At 39.1% G+C, this 17,922-nt stretch overlaps 2 protein-coding genes across 2 annotated transcripts in view; one reads left to right on the top strand and one right to left on the bottom strand.

Moving 5' to 3' along the window:
- Positions 1-2,961, top strand: part of LOC135109010 (location of vulva defective 1-like) — a 5,770-nt gene extending 2,809 nt beyond the window's left edge. The window contains exon 2 of the mRNA XM_064019989.1: positions 2,276-2,961. Within this exon, the coding sequence (XP_063876059.1) occupies positions 2,276-2,295 (20 nt within the window). The 3' untranslated portion in view covers positions 2,296-2,961. The remainder of the gene's footprint in view (positions 1-2,275) is intronic.
- Positions 2,962-8,765: 5,804 nt separating this feature from the next.
- LOC135109009 (F-box only protein 28-like) overlaps positions 8,766-17,922 on the bottom strand; it is a 30,972-nt gene continuing 21,815 nt past the window's right edge. Inside the window, exons 6-8 of the mRNA XM_064019987.1 lie at positions 17,549-17,662; positions 17,025-17,225; positions 8,766-16,771 (exon numbers count right to left, since the gene is read on the bottom strand). Of these exons, the coding sequence (XP_063876057.1) occupies positions 16,409-16,771; positions 17,025-17,225; positions 17,549-17,662 (678 nt within the window). The 3' untranslated portion in view covers positions 8,766-16,408. The remainder of the gene's footprint in view (positions 16,772-17,024; positions 17,226-17,548; positions 17,663-17,922) is intronic.

The raw sequence follows: 17,922 nt of genomic DNA, 5'->3' as shown, positions 1-17,922 counted from the left end.
GTCAAAATTTTTCAAGGTCTAACTTCTGGCACCTAGCCAAAAACATCTCCAATAACTTTGCTTCTTCTTTCCCTCCTTTATTTCAACCAGATGACACCACTGCTATCACATCTACCTCTAAAGCTGAATTCTTCGCTCAAACCTTTGTTAAAAACTCTACCTTGGATGATTCAGGGCTTGTTTCTCCCTCTCCTCCACCCTCTGATTACTTCATGCTACCTATTAAAATTCTTCGCAATGATGTTTTCCATGCCTTCGTTGGCCTAAACTCTCGGAAGGCTTATGGACCTGATGGGGTCCCTCTTATTGCTCTCTGAAACTGTGCCTCCGTACTTGCACCTTGTCTAGTCAAACTCTTTCAACTCTGTCTGTCAACATCTATCTTTCCTTCTTGCTGCAAGTTTGCCTACATTCAGCCTGTTCCTAAAAAGGGCAACTGTTCTAGTCCCGCATACTACCGTCCTATTGCTTTAATTTCCTTCCTATCTAAAGTTTTTTAATCTATCCTCAATAGGAAGATTCTTAAACATTTTTCACTTCACAACCTTCTATCTGATCGCCTGTATGGGTTCCATCAATGTTGCTCTATTGGTGACCTTCTGGCTTTCCGTACTTTTCCTTACTTATAGAGATTTTGGTGAAATTTTGGCTGTTGCCTTAGACATATCAAAAGCACAAAGCTTTGATTTCCAAACTACCCTCCTATGGCTTCTATCCTTCTCTCTGTAACTTCATTTCAAGTTTCCTTTCTTTCCTTTCTCACCATTCTACTGCTGCTGTTGTAGACAGTCACTGTTCTCCTAAATCTATTACCAGTGGTGTTCCTCAGGGTTCTGTCCTGTTACCCACTCTTTTTCTATTATTTATCAATAATCTTCTAAACGAAACTTCCACTCCTACACTGATGATGCCACCGTGCACTTTTCCACATCTTTACACAGACGTCTAACCCTTCAAGAAGTAAACAGTTCACGCAGGGAAGCCACAGAACGCCTGACTTCTGATTTCTCTAAAATTTCTGATCAGGGCAGAGCAAACTTAGTATTGTTCAGTGCCTCAAAAACTCAATTCCTCCACCTATCAACTCGACACAACCTTCCAGACAACTATCCCTCTTCTTCAATGACACTCAACTGTCCCCCTCTTCTACACTGAACATCCTCAGTCTGTCCTGTTCTTATAATCTAAACTGGAAACTTCATATCTCATCTCTAGCTAAAACAGTTTCTATGAAGTTAGGTGTTCTGAGATGTCTCCACCAGTTTTTCTCATCCCCACCCCAGCTGCTTACTCTGTACAAGGGTCTTATCCGTCCATGTATGGAGTATGCTTCACATGTCTGGGGGGGTTCCACTCATACCTCTCTTCTAGACAGGGTGGAATCAAAAGCTTTTCGTCTCTCCAACTCCTCTCCTCTAACTGACTGTCTTCAGCCTTTCTCTCATCGCTGCAACGTTGCACCTCTAGCTATCTTCTATCGCTATTTTCATGCTAACTGCTCTTCTGATGTTGCCAACTGCATGCCTCCCCACCTCCCGCGGCCACGCTGCACAAGACTTTCTTCTTTATCTCACCCCTATCCTCTAATGCAAGAGTTAACCAGTATTCTCAGTCATTCATCCCTTTCTCTGATAAACTCTGGAACTCCCTGCCTGCTTCTGTATTTCCACCTTCCTATGACTTTAATTCCTTCAAGAGGGAGGTTTCAAGAAAATTATCCTTCATCTTTTTACTACAGCTTCCAATGCTCTTTGGGGATCGGCATCTCTGTGGGCTTTTTTTTTTTAATTGGATTTTTTGTTGCTCTTGGCTGGTGTCCTTCCTACATAAAAAAAAAATAGCAGTAGTAGTAGTAGTAGTAGTAGTAGTAGTAGTAGTAGTAGTAGTAGTAGCAGCAGCAGCAGCAGCAGGAGTAATATTACCGGTAGCAGTAATAGTAATAATAATAGTAGTAGCAGTCCTACTAGTAGTAACAGTAGGTGCTGCAATAGTAGTAGTAGTAGTAGTAGTAGTAGTAGCTGCTGCTGCTGCCGCTGTTGCTGTAGTAGTAGTAGTAGTAGTAGTAGTAGTAGTAGTAGCGGCAGCAGCAGCAGCAACAGCTGCAGCAACAGTAGCAGCAGCAGCAGAGCAGCAGCAGCAACAGTAGTAGTAGTAGTAGTAGTAGTAGTAGTAGTAGTTGTTGTTGTTGTAGTTGCTGCTGCTGCTGCAATAGAAGTGGTAGTAGTAGTAGTAGTAGTAGTAGTACAGTAATACCAATCTTTTATTTTGTCTTCAGATGTAGCAATGCACCCATAGAACACGTAATCGCCACGTGAAGAAAATGTGAACAGCCTGTATGAACCTACTTACAGGCAAGAACCCCTGTATGAAAATGTTGACAGGCAAGGATTCGTCAACAGTCTGTATGGAACTGTTGACAGGCAAGGATCCGTCAACAACCTGTATGGAACTGTTGACAGGCAAGGATCCGTCAACAGCCTGTATGAACCTTTTGAAAAGTTTCGAGGCTCACAGTAGGGGCCAGCATTAACAATACTGCAAGACAAGTGGGTGTTGTTTGGCTCGTGAGTGCCCACTGCCCACACGCTTCACAAGGAACACACTGTGGGACATGAGGGAAATGATGAGATCAACAAAACAAAATGCTCAAGGGAAACAAAGAAGTTATTTTTCCTCTAATTGTATTCATAACTGGAATGATCTACAACAAGACATATTGATGACACACACACACACACACACACACACACACACCAGCAGATGACCATAGATGAAACACACACACACACACACACACACACACACACACACCAGCAGATGACCATAGATGAAACACACACACACACACACACACACACACACCAGCAGATGACCATAGATGAAACACACACACACACACACACACACACACCAGCAGATGACCATAGATGAAACACACACACACACACACACACACACACACACACACCAGCAGACAACCATAGGTGAATGACACACATCATAAAAGTTGAAGTGTTAAAGAAAGTTTGTATCCACTTTCCTGATTTCAATTATTGTTTTTTTTTTTTTTTTATATATATAATTTTCCTAACAAGAGGTAATTCCCAGTGTTGTTTATGGCTATGAAGTGTTTCTCATTTGTGACAACAGGTTGTGAACTATTGCTGCCGGTCACTGCCACTCTAGTGCGCCTATCCACCAACCAGCACTCTAGTACATCCATCCATCACATCCCCAGTTCTTCTTGGGCTTTGGAGAACTCAATATAGAGCAGTCCTTCAGCCTAATTATATCTTTCTGGTGTAGCGTAGTTCATTTGTTTGATTTACAGACATGATTTTGAGTGAGCTTTGTGACATCACACTTGTGGCAACTGTGCACACACAGTCAACACGCCTCATTATGCAATGTGCCGTGTTCTAGTCCGTAAGGAAATATCTTAAGTTTGGCAAGGAAGAGTACTAGTCTAGGGCCAAGCGCCGTTCTGTAAACACTCTTCCCACGTCCACAATGAATCCTGCCAACTGCTGAATTTGTGTATCACAAAAGATTTTTTTTATTAATATTTTTATTCTTAAGCACTTTTCTATTCTGAGAAATTGTTTCTTTGAAAGTTGTTGGCAGTTCTTGATTCAGTTTTTGCCTTGTGAATTTTTCAATATTTGCTGCATATTAATGCTGAGTCACTTTTATCCATACTTGGTTTTACAAGTGTTATCATCTGGGACAGTTGTGCCGCCTTCACTAAGAATGCATGAACACAACACTTACACTGCCAGAAAGACCAACGTGTGCCATTATCTCAGTACTGTAGTCACAACCTTTATCATGGAGTTTGCTGGCAGTGATCAATTATTGTTTCTTTTATTACCCAATATGGAGAGATTCCCACACACGCTTATGCAACAGACCCACATGCAGGGATGGTCAGTGAGGATCTGGTTGTTTGCTCTCACAGACCACATGGTTAAGATGCTTCGAATGTAGCCTTAGGAAATGTTTGAAGGTGTGTGTGTGTGTGTGTGTGTGTGTGTGTGTGTGTGTGTGTTTACCTAGTTGTATTTACCTAGTTGTGAAATACAGGACAAAAGCCACACTAGGCTCATGCTGTTCCGTCTCCATATCAACTTTTATCTAGATTTTCTTCAAATTTATGAATTGTCTTCGCACACAGTCTCATCCTTCAAGTTCATTCCACACTGTTATACTTCTTTGGGGAAAGCTATGTTTCTTGATGTCTCTTCTGCAAACACCCCTTCTCAATCTCCTTCCATGTCCTCTTTTGTCTCTTGTATCTAGTATCAAGAGGTCTTCTCTGTCCAACTTTTCCATTCCTTCCAATATTCTATATACTGCTATCAAATCACCTCTTTCCCTCCTTTTTTTTAGTGTAGTCAGGCCCAATCTCTTCAACCTTTCCTCATAACTATACTCTCTTAAGCTTGAAGGGATTTTAGTTGCAGCTCTGGATTCTTTCTAACTTTCTTGTATCCTTTTTCAAACTTGGCCACCACACTGATGCTGCGTACTCCAGTCTCGGATATATCATCGTTGTTATCAGTTTTTTTATCATATCTTCATCAATATAGGAGAATGCTATCTTAATGTTTCTCAGCAGAATATATGTTTCTTCAATAATTTTGTTTATGTGCTTCTCAAATGATAAATTATCAGTAATAATTACTCCTAAGTCTTTTTCTTCTGATCTTATAGAGATTTTCTCATTCCCTAAGTAATAGTTGCCAACTGGTCTTTTCACACTTTTTCCAAACCTCATCACACAACATTTTTTTAGCATTAAACTCCATATTCCACCTCAATGACCATTCATTAATCTTAATTAAGTCCTGATTTAAAGCATTGCAATCCTCTTCATTTGTTACTTTCCTCATAATCTTAGCGTCATCAGCGAAAAGGTTCATGTAACTTTCTACACCTTCTGTCATATCATTTACATAAATTGTGAACATAATAGGTGCAAGTACCGAACCTTGTGGGACTCCACTTATTACCGTTCTCCAGTTCGACCTGCTGCCTTTAATTACTGTCCTCATTTCTCTGTTTGTCAAAAAGTCAGTCATCCACTTTAACAGTGATCCACCGAGTCCTCCAGTCTTTTCCAATTTCCATATTAGTCTTCTGTGTGGAACTTTATCGAATGCTTTTCTCAGATCTAAGTATATGCAGTCGGCCCATCCATCTCTCTCTTGCACTATATCTATTACTCTTGAGTAGAAACTTATCAAATTCGTAACACAAGATCTTTCTTTTCTGAAGCCAAACTGTTTCTCTGTTATCACCTTGTTGTCTTCTAGGTATTTCACCCATCTGTTCTTGATAATCTTTTCACAAATCTTCGCCACCACACTTCTGAGTGATACAGGTCTATAATTTAATGGATCTTCTTTACTTCCAGTCTTGTGGATTGGGGTAATATCCGCCCATTTCCAGTCTATGGGTACTCTACCTTTTACCAGTGTAGTGCTAATTATATTGTGCAACGCTGAGACTAATTGTGAGCTACACTTTTAAAATCAAACTCGAAACACCATCAGGACCCATTGCTTTCCTTACATCCAGGTCTTCCAACATATTCTTTACTTCATCTACTGATGTTTTAATCTCCTTTGGGTTGCTCCCTTTTACTAACGCTGTCCTCTCATCTCTGAAATAATTTTCCTTAGTAAACACAAAGTGGAAGTATCTGTTAAACTTATTTCACCTTTACTCTTTAATTTTCCATTAATGAATTTATAAAACAATTTTGGTTAGTCTTTACATTTTTTCCACAACGTTCCTTTCAAAAATTTTTTTGTTCATCTCTGTGAGTTTTGACATATTCGTTCCTCTTCCTTATATAATTGTTCCACAAGTCCAGTCTCTTGTTTTTCTTCCACTTGTTCCATGCTTTTTCTTTCTCCAATCTAGCTGTTGCACATCTCCTGTTGTACCAATCATTTTTGAAAAGGTTCTCTGTTGATCTTTTGGGTACCCATTTCTCTACTCGCTTACTCGTATTATAAATGTCCAGGAAAGCTGTCCACTTTTCTTCTATGTCTTCCTTTTAAATAACTATGTTCCAATTCACTTTACTGAAATACTTGCTAAGTAGTTCAAAGTTAATCTTGCTGTAGTTTAGCCATTCTCTTCTGTGGTCCTCTTTCCTTATACTGAGGTTATTATCCATAACTGAACTGAATCAGCACATGATCACTTTTTCCTGTTGGGTTTATGTATTTAAGGTCTACTATTTCTTGCTCCTTGGTGAAAATTAGATCGAGCCTTGAAGGTGCTTCATTTCCCCTAAAATCTTGTGTCATTTGACCCACTGTGTCAGGAAATTTTCAATAGCCAGGTCTAGTAGCTTGTTCCCCCCATGATGACTCACTGCCTTCTGTGGTCCAGTTCTCCCAAGATATCTCTTTACAGTTGAAGTCCCCCATCAGGAGTATATTGTCATTTTCCATAAGCAACTCTGCCAAACATGTCCTTGTCTCCTCAACCATTTTCTTATATTCATCCTCTCTCCCAGAGTTGGAATAGGGGGGAATACAAGTCACCACAATGTTACGGTATCTTCCAATATTCTGTCTTCTTATTTTCAATACTTCTGCCTCCTCCACCCCATATGTGACAGATTCCACTAATAAATCCTTCCTAACTAGAAACATCACACCTCCTCCCCGTTTATTCTTTCTATTTCTCATCCAGAGGTTGTATTTTCCTTCACCAATATTTAATATATCCCCTTCACTTGCCAATTTAGTTTCAACGATTCCCTTGATGTCCGGTTTCTCCTCTTTAAAATAGTCTTCTAATTCCAACACTGCCGACATTAGTCCATTCATGTTCGTGTATGCTACTTTTAGTCTTCCTCTCCGCATTTACTTCCCTCCTGTACCACTTTCTCAACCTCATGTCCATGGCCCTCCAAAAGAACTGTTTTTTACTCCACCTCTGATAGTTTTCCGTTTTTTTTTTTTTTTTTTTCATTTGCTTCTTTTCATAGTTCATTTATAGTATCTCTCTCTTCTCTGGTTCTATCCTTTTTTATCCACACTTGTTTGTATTCTTCCACCTTGGCCAGCTTCCAGGATTTACTCAGTGTTTTTTTTCAGCTGCTACTTGTGACCTAAACCTTATTTTCATAGGACGCAGTCCACCCTCAACATATCTACCCAACTTTTAATTTCTTCGATCTCTCCAGTTAGCTCTTTTTCTTCTGGTAATGTCTCCACTAATTTTTCCACACATATCTTTTCCTTCTTTTCTCTTTCAGTCCACTGAGGTGTACACTCTTCCCTCAGGCCGAATACCACATTTTTTATTTTTTTTCGTATCCACAGTGTCTCTCACCAAGTTTTCTTTCTGTTTTATAACCTGAACAACTTTTTCTGTTAGCTTTGTGTCGTTTGTTCCTCCACAATTTTCCTAACATCGATCTTTTCTTCCTCTTGTTCTTTCTTCCAATTTTCCTGTTTCACGTTTAACTCTTCCACTTTACCTTCATATTCCATTGCTTTCTTTTCCTATACCGTTAGTTTTTTTTTTTTTCTTTTTTTTTTTTTTTTTTTAGAGCGTCATATGCACCTCTCCACACCCCCTTCTTGATGATCAAAGTTTCCACCATCTTCTCCATCCTGTCAAATATATCATTCATTTCGGTTTCCAGTGTGATAAATCTCTTTCTCATCATTGCTTTCCCGACCCTTCGGTCCTCTTCCCCAAACCCCGAGAAGTCTCTCTGTCTCGCTTAGGACAGCGACGAGTAGAACCAGTGTGTACTCTCACCTCTATATTCCCACTAGGGCTGCTCTCAGCGACGTAGATGGCTGGATTTTTAGGAGCGCCTGTTTGCGTTGATTTCTCTGTCCGCCATGACAGTGAGTGAGTGAGTGTGTGTGTGTGTGTGTGTGTGTTCACAAGTGTACAATATGTTGATCTCTCCCAGCAGTGAGTAATTTATGGCCATTGGAATTCCCATCGTTGTATAAACAGCACATTTGTTCAAAGGCAGTAATAGTTACTGGCTAATTACACTGTATGTACAATAGACTCTTAACACATGTATAACCTTGTTAGGTGTGGCTTTAATTATGTTTCTGGTGTTGTGTTGTACAGCATGTCCTGCACACACAGCTCATTGCACCCCACTCCCTGATTACTGCACAGTGCTCCGAGTGAATGTTTCAACACTTGGCTGCAAGTTATGTGCTGAAGTAACATTTGCATGATGAGGAAGCAGGAGCATGACTGGCACATTCAACCAAGCCCTCACAAACACTTTTAAGGCTTATGTGGAATTGAGGAAGACAGCATTTAAGTACATTTTGCCACTGTGATATTTGATAAACTACGTACATGAGATAAAAGTGGGCATATCTACCACCCTCCAGTCAGGAAACTCATGTGCACAGGAAACAGGTGGCTGATAGCAGCTCTCAAAGATAAAAGGCCATGTTATCAAACACTTCGCTGCTTTATCTCTACTTGCAACAGGATCCAGTGAAGGCTACTGGGGTTTTCTATGGTGTTTTCATGATTCTATTACTAATCTAACATGAATTCTACATCATTGATGGGAAACCATGTATGGGAGCGCAACTAAATACCGCTGGCCTTTGAAGAATAGTCCTGATGAAAGAAGAGAACATTTTAAGCGTACAAGCCCAACACCTGTCTGCAGTAAAAGGCCCCTCATCTGAATGGCCGGGAATGAGATTCATTCAAATTAGTGAAAAGTTTGGGTTGTAAGATGACATCTCCGGGACATATATGTGTAATGCATACAAATATACAATGTATATATATATACAGTATACACAATTTTAAAGTTTCATGTGCTTAATAAAACCTTATGAAGTCCCATTACTTTCCATTAAAACTCCCAAAATAGATATTGTACACACACTGTGTGAGTGGCAAAGAGCTTATACACTACTCCTGCTTTGAGAGACCAAGTAAACAAACACGTGAGTCAGTCACAGGAACGTCAGTGATAAAAAGAGTAACAGTAAGTAAAACTTTTATAATACAAGAGAAGATAGGAAGAATTGATGTAGCAGGAATACAAGACACACATAAAGACTTCAGGAATGACAGGCTGCATCAATGGAAGTGAGAGAGAGAGGTGTGCGAGGTAGTGGAAGGAGGGACTATGTGGTGAGGTATGAATGAGAGGAACAAGGGAGGAGGATGTGCACTCAGCATGTTCTCAATAGCACAGAAGGGAACAGAGGCACATGAATGGCAAGGATCTAAAAGAGAGTGAGCTGTGAGAAAAGTAGGGATAGTTAGGTATGCTTGGATCTGTGTGTGTATGCAGCTGTAGATACTGGAAGTGATGAAGGCAGAGAGAAGATGACGGAATTCTGGAAATGTTGGTGCAAAACGAAATGGGGTGGCATGAGTTGCAGAAGCATGTCTGTCTGCAGATGACAGTCTTAGTAGCAGAGAGTGAAAAGAAGCTTCAGAGGGAAGTGGACCAATTCCATAGCGTGTGTTGAGAGATAGAAACTGAAGGTGAATTGTACTGAGAAAAGAAAGGTGGCGGTGTGTGAGGAGAGAAGTGGTGTGTGACTTTAGGATACCTTGTAGGGTGAGTGTGACAGCTGTGGGAAGGTGTGAGGTGGTTTTGGGAGGAGAGAGTGGGGAGGTAAGTAATGAAGTATCTGGGAACAGTGAGAGGGAAACATTGAGATGGATGAAAAGATAAGAAAGAGGGTTGTACAAGGCAGGCAGATCACAAGATCACTAGCAAGAGACATTAAAGGAAGAAATGTGTCTATAGCTGAAGAGAGAAGCTGAAGGAATAGTATTCTTCTTCCCAACATGACATTTAAATCAGAACAACAATCAGAGTGTGTGGTGTGGAATTATGTGTGGAGTGACAAGATATGAACAATGAAAGTATGTATGAAAAAATTATGAGTGTCCATGCAAATGTTGAATGGTGGAATGGATGAGAAGGAATGCATTGAGATAGTATGGCCATAAAGAGAGGAGGAAGAGCAAGAAGTTTGTAAAGAAAGTCTATGTATGCAAGCAAAGTTGAAGGTGTTGATAGGAAAGGTAGATCACAAGGAGGATGGAAGGACAGGGTGAAGGAATACTTGTGTGAGGGAGGTGTCAGAAGAGGCCAAGCACTTGAACAAGCAAAGAGGGAATGTTTTGGGTAAGAAGAGGTGGAGGTTCAGTTGTGGCCACCCCCATGGGGAACACTGCTGGAGGCAGTGAGGCATTACAGAGATATATGAATAGATAAAACGTGTGGATTAATTTTAAAACATGAAACTTAATATGGATCAGTTTTAAAACATGACAAATATAAAATGACTATTTTTTATCAATCTTCAGAGCCATTAAAATTATGGTGATCATTTTATTCCTGGCCACTAACATCCTTGCAGTGCTTCTTTTATTATTAAAATAACTATTGCATTCTGGAGTAAGGTTTTGTGAGGAAGGTGTCTCACCTTGATGACCACAGGACAACCTGCAGCAGCAGACCGGCGCAGCGCCTTGCACTCAGTACACGGCCGGCCAGTCACTGCTTTGCTTGCAGATTTCCACATTTGCATGGCTGTACTGTGTTTACTCCCAACTGGTGTTATTTTGTATGACAATGATAATAAATAACACACTACAAAATATTCTCTGTTCATATGCACTGTTGCCATGGATAATGTTTCAATTAAGTCTGGGAAGCAGATTTTTAAGACAAGACAATTTTCTGGGATGTTTATGACCCATCAGCTAAGCTAATTTGTATTTTCTTAACTTTTATCATCCTTTTCCAAAATTTTGAATTGTCAGACAATCTGAATTACAAGGCATCAGATAAAGAGATTTGTACCATATCTATCTTTCCCTAATGCCTCACTCTTCAGGAGTGATCTCTCCCTATCTACATGCCTCCTGCTCACATGTTTAAGTCGTTCCCTTCTATCATGCTTAAATGTGGCACAGGTGAAGATTCAAAGAATGACTCAACAGTTTAATGCAGCTGATGAAGCCGTGATGGAGTTTTGGTGGAGGCATTGGGTAGACTGGGTGGTCAGTTACTATAATTCTGGTGTTAGGCAATGTGGCTTAGTGGATAATAATGTCTATTCAAAGGCAAGTTAATGGTTAATGGTGTACAGATGGATATTAACCCCTCACCGAAAACCAGGTGTTTCTCATCTGTTGTTCCAAGGTATATAAGTGTATCAGCATAAAGAAGAGTTCATGTTTGTGTAGTAACCTTTTCTTGGAGCCGTGTAGTATGTCTGTGAACAGTTGTGTGGGTGGATCAGAAGACAGTACTTATCTGCTACTAGTATATACTGAAAGGACTTGATTAATACCATATATTTAATGATGGGTTGTGTGATTAGTGTTTATTGTTGGGTGTTGTTGGACGAGTGATTGTATGGGGAAGCAGAGTGCACTTGAGGCATCAGCAATTAGGTGTAGGAAGTCTTGTCAATTGTTGGAATGTTTTGCAAGGTGCCAATCCCAGCAACTGTCTGCTGAGTAGAGTCCCTGGTAGCTGTGGTGTTGTATTTCAGTGTGTGTGTGTGTGTGTGTGTGTGTGTGTGTGTGTGTGTGTGTGTGTGTGTGTGTGTGTGTGTGTGTGTGTGTGTGTGTGTGTGTGTGTGTTTACCTAGTTGTATAATACAGGCTTTGAGCAAGGCTCATAGTGTCCTGTCTCCATATCTATATTTATCCAGCATTTCCTTAAATTTATGCACGTTTGGTGCTGTGACAATCTCCTCGTTTAGGCCATTCCAGATATCCACAGTTCTATGTGGAAAACTACTTCTTGTCCCTCAAACACTGACTCTTCCTGATCTTCTTTGAGTGCCCTCTCGTCCGTCCATCTTCATCTTCTTCCAGCAACACCAGATCCTGCTTGTCTATCTTCTCAATTTGGTTAACTATTTTATACATCGTTATTAGATCTCCTCTTTCTCTTCTGACTTGCAAAGTTGGCAGTCCAATTTCCTTTAACCTCTCTTCATATGTTAGGTTTTTCAGCTCCAGTACCATCCTTGTAGCAGCCCTCTGAATCCTTTCTAACTTCTTTGTCTTTCTTCATATGCAGAGACCACACCACTGCTGCATATTCCAGTCTGGGACACAGCATAGTGGCTATAATTTTTTCATCATAGTCTTATCCATGTAATGAAATACCACCCTAATACTTGTTAACATCCTGTATGTCGAGCCAAATATCTCCTTTATATGCCATTCTGGGGTCAGGGTATCTTGAAAACGACTCCTAGGTCTTTTTCCTCCTTGCTCCTCATAATTATTTCCTCCTCCATTTTATAGTCCCATGCAGGTCTCCTTTTACTCTTTCCCAATTCCATCGCATGGCATTCCTTAGTACAGAATTCCAATTTCCACTTCTTGCTCCACCCATAAATCTTGTCAATCTCTCTTTGCAACTCTATACAATCAACATGGCTCTTTATTACTCTTAACAATTTTTCATAATCAGCAAACAGATTGATATAACTGGTCAAACCCTCCTGCATATCATTGATGTATATTTGTAACATAATGGGTGCTAACATTGACCCCTGTGGTACTCCACTTGTTACATTACTCCAACTTAAACAGTTGTCCCTGATCACATTTCTCATTTCTCTGTCCTTTAAGTAGTCTCTCATCCATTTTAGCATTGTCCATCTCAGTCCCCCTATATGCTCCATCTTCCACAGCAGTCTTTTATGTGGAACCTTATCAAAAGCTTTTTTGATGTTCAAGTACACTGCATCTACCACCCATCTATGTTTTGTACATCTATTACTCTTGTATAGAAACTTAGTAAATTTGTCACACATGACCTTCCTTTTCTGAAACCAAATTGACTTTTTGTTATAACTTCGTTCTTTCAAATATTTCACCCACTTTTCTTTGATCACTATTTCACAGATCTTTCCCACAACACTAGTTAGCGACATCAGTCTATAATTTAGTGGCTCAGTCCTCTTTCCTCCTTTGTATATTGGCACTATATTTGCTCTCTTCCACTCTCTTGGTACTCTTCCCTCTATCAGTGGGCTGTTAATCACATCCTATATTGGCTCCACCACTTGTTCTCTACATTCTTTTAGTGTCCAACCTGACACTCCATCAGGCTGCATTGCTTTTCTGACATTCAGCTCCTGTAACAATTTGCCACTTTCATATTTTTGCACCAAGACTTCCCATAAACCCCCTGCTTCTCCTCCTCTTTTGGTTCTGTAAAACCCGCTTCCATGTTGAACACAGACCTGAAACTCTCATTCATAATTTCACTCATTTCTTCTGCTGTTTGATATATCCTTCCTTCCTTTACTATCTTGTTAATGGTCTCTGCTTGTCATCTTTCCATTGATATATCTGTAAAAAAACTTGGGCTCTTCTTCACATTTCTTTACCACATCCTTTTCAAATTGTTTCTCCTCTCTTCTTATTCTAACATACTCATTCCTTGCCTCCCTATACTGCTCTCTATTATTTTCATTTCTTTGTTTCTTCAATTTCTTCCAAGCTATATCCTTTCTCTTTTTAGCTTCTGCACATCTGGCATTATATTAAATATGTTTGCTCCTCCTTACTTTATATACAGGTACATACTTTTGCACACCCTCATTGTACTTTTTCAGGAATGTTTTGTATTTCTCTTGCACTGTCTTGCCTTCCATAAGTCCCTTTCAATCAATACTCCCAAAGAATTTTCTTAACTCTGTAAAATTTGTCTTTGCATGATTAAGTCTCCCATTTTTATAATCCTCCTTACATGGTATAACCTCCCAATTTTGCAGTACCACTTCTAACACCACATGGTCACTTTTTCCCATTGGGCTTAAGTATTTAATGGTTGGACTGGGCTCCGCTTTTTTTTGTGAATACCAGGTCTAACATAGATGGTTCCTCCTCCCCTCTGTATCTTGTAAATTCTTCCACCCATTTGTCCATTGCATTCACCATAGCTAACTGTTGCATGTCTTCACTCCACGGTCCAGCATTTCCATAAACTTCCATCTCCTTCCAGTTTACATTTTTGCAGTTGAAGTCTCCCACTAGTAGTATTTTACTGTCTCCTTATCATGTTGTCTAGGCACTTCAACACTTCTTTTTGCATTTCCTTGTGATCCTCCAACCTACATGTATTAATCTTCGGTGACATATACGTTAATATGATCCTCCTCCTTTCTCCCCCACTGGTCCTGATTGTTATACCTATGACCTCCACCATGCCATCTCCATATTGCACTTCTTCCACATATATATCATCTCGAACCATTATCAGAGTGTGTGTGTGTGTGTGTGTGTGTGTGTGTGTGTGTGTGTGTGTGTGTGTGTGTAAAATATAACATTTTACAATGTGGTATTACTGAAGTAAATATAATTATATACATTAATTTTAGAAATGCAAACATGAATGTCTAGAAAGATGCACCCTGACCAACTGACTGTCACCACACACTCAGAGATGAGTCGCCTAAGTCATTCCTAAATGGTTCATTAAAAGTTGATGAATTTATAATATGATAAATAGATAATGACACAAACATTAAGAGTAAAGATCCAGTGGCATCATGCCATGGATCAACAGAATATTGCACTCAGTAACATCATCATCAGACAATTAATCAAGTGTTTGTGTTGCTTTCATAGTTTTTTCTAATAAACGTCTTATAATTTTGAAGGTGTTTATTTTCAATAACCTTATTTTGTAATTCTCATGAATAACCACAGTACATTTTCTTATTGTGAACAATTTAGTATTGCTCTCAACTGACAGTGAACCAAAGGATGAATTCTCTCTCAAAAAGTTACAAGAGCTTAGGAAATGCATCTTTGGTCATCAGATGCTCTTTCTTCCTTGTAGTTTGTTTTATTTCATGTTAATTTGCAGTAATAATTGGCAAAACAGAAACACTGAGGGCAAGAGAAGATTTCAGATGCCAAGGTTTGGCACTATCTACTTTATGGATGAAAATCAACATAAGGAGGGATGTCATCTTCTGTCACAACTGTAAATAGTGTGCTGGTCTCTAGTAAAGAGTGCTTCCCCAGCTTATTTGTTTGATGGTGTGTGTTTATTATGCACTTACCACTCATGACTCAACAGGTAGCAATATTACCTCATGTGTGTGTACACTATTCAAGCTGCAACAAACTGAACTGATACATTGTTAACGAACCTACCCTTGCCTAAGGTGTGTGTGTGTGTGTGTGTGTGTGTGTGTGTGTGTGTGTGTGTGTGTGTGTGTGTGTGTGTGTGTGTGTGTGTGTGTGTGTGTGTGTGTGTGTGTGTGTGTGTGTGTGTGTGTGCGTGTGTGTGTGTTTAACAGATACTCCCCAACTTAGGAACGATTTAGGTTCCTGACAGCTATTCGCAAGTTATGTTTGTAAGTCATTATTTTTGTAAAAATACTTTGGGTGTAAAAGTTGCGTTTGAACAATCTGTATAGTATGCAGTGTAAAGATAATGTATACATAATAATAAAACAAAACAAATGAAAGAAATGCACAAACACTGTACTACTGTGCTGTAAGCGCAGGCTACCTTTAACATTTTTTCTCTGCAAATAAATTTATTATAGCAACCTTAGTTTCCATTGAGATGGCTTGATACTTCCTAGTTCTGCCACTATCATCACCAGACTTCTGTTTATCACCAGCCATGATTAATAATCACAAAGTTAAAAAGTATGCAAAAATAATCTTGGAGCACAATCAAATAGGTGTTAACACGTTGGGAGTTGAAAGTAAACATCATGATGCCTCTCTTCTTCACTACACTACAGTCCGGCATCAGTAATGGCCAAGACTGGCACCAGGTGGAAGGTGTGTGGTGAACTGGAAACCACAGTGGAGTGACAAACAGAATTTGGACTTGCAGTGATTCTTGTTCGTATCTCCAGATGTTCATAACTCGTGTTTGTAAGTCAGGGAGTGTCTGTATATGTGTAATATATATATATATATATATATATATATATATATATATATATATATATATATATATATATATATATATATATATATATATATATATATATATATATATATATATTGTAAAATAAAATAATCAAACTAAGAAAAAAAAGTAGGTAGTAAATATTGAACCACAAATGAAACACAAGGCAATGAGAATAGACACAAAGGTTACACTGAAACAAGAATGCCAAGATTAGCATGTGTAAAGTCAAATCAAACTTCTAAACAATAGACCTAATGATGCCTTCAATATAATTTTAGCATAAAACATGTCATATAATCTCAAATTCTTTTTCACACAATTGTATAACAGTGAGAAATATACACATTAGCTTCTCGCTTTATAAGAGTACCTAAATGAAACAATTAAAATACAGAATTACTTGGGCAGATTACAATATGTCAACCTAAAATGCTACTGATCTTAAAGCTTTGCCTGTTTAGAATGAGAATCGTTATTTTCGTCTTCATCCAGGAATTTTCTTTTTGTACGTTTCTTGCACTGCAGATTGTCCGTGCATCCTTCTTCACTGCTGGCAGTGGATCCACGTACAGAGTTATTATCTACCTGAGAGGTGGTCTCTGAAGGGGTAGTGCAGCAGCTGGCAAGGGCCCCTTGTATGCAATGGCTGGCACTAAATCTAGCTGAGGAATTAATTGTTTGGCTCAACATTGATGAGGATTCTTGTCCAGAAGAAGCACCAGAGAATCCAGTCATAGGGGACGATGGGAGGTATGCACGAGCTGACATGGAAGCTGCAGCCAAGTTGACCAAGTTTGGCTGTATCTGTAACAAGACATGAAAACTGTAACTTAGCTAAGACCTTTCATTAACAAAATCTTAAACTGAAATGACATCAATGGATGAAATAATTCAAGACAAGATATTCAAAGATCATCATGACTTGTATCATTCTAGGTGAGACTGAATGGGAAACAAACTGAAATGATAAGAGAAAATAAGAGAGAATCAATATTCATTCAGCCAAGAACAGGAGCCAGGTAACCAAGAACAAATGCCAAGGTAAGTGTATAGTTACAATATTAGCAGGAACAAAGACAGCTGGACTCATTGCTGGAGTTGGAAGACCATGAGTAACATAGAACTGTTGGGAAGAGTCCTCCCTCCCCCACTTGTTACTTGTGCTGCTTGAGCTTCCACTTTGCTTATCTCTTGTGTTGGCAGCTCCTCCCAGCACTTCATTCATTCGCTGGTCATATTCTGCCAGCTTACGGTTGACCTGAAAAGTCCATTGCATGATATAAATTCCTGAAATTACAAGCATTATTCTGTCTATCCATAGATCCTTATGGGTTGGTATTTAGAAGAGCAATGACAACAAGGATCATAACACTGTAGGAAGAAAATACACAAAAAGAGTTCCTAGCACCAGTGAGACCAGTGACACACAGATGTCATGTTCATTACATCAAAGATCTATTTCCATAGAGGTGAAAGAAAGGTTAATCAATTCAGTGAATTAGAAGCTGTTGCAGTTGATAAGGGATGGCAGACAGCTTTGCACCAGTGTGTTGTGCCACTGAGTCAGAGCAACTCACTTACCTCGGCAAGTTTTCCTTCCTGCTTTGTTAGTTTAATTGCCTGCTCAGATATGATTCGATTCTGCTCCAGAGCCACTTTTTCTTGCTCACTCATCTTTCGTCGCAGTTCATTTACCTGTTAAAAAATATATAATAATAAATAAATAAATAAACACATTAGTATTTAGACCAAAATTAAATATAATAATAAATAAATAAATAAACACATTAGTATTTAGACCAAAATTAAATATAATAATAAATAAATAAATAAACACATTAGTATTTAGACCAAAATTTCATTAAGTTCATACAAAAATCTATACTCAAAACCAAGTCATGGTCTAAGAATGCACAAAAGATTATAGAAAACATGTCAAATACTTACTGATATCC

This window comes from Scylla paramamosain, chromosome 18 (genome assembly GCF_035594125.1).
Source record: "Scylla paramamosain isolate STU-SP2022 chromosome 18, ASM3559412v1, whole genome shotgun sequence".
NCBI classification, from domain to species: Eukaryota; Metazoa; Arthropoda; class Malacostraca; order Decapoda; family Portunidae; genus Scylla; species Scylla paramamosain.
Note: the sequence above shows the minus strand (reverse complement) of the source record. Positions and strands in the feature narration are given on the sequence as shown.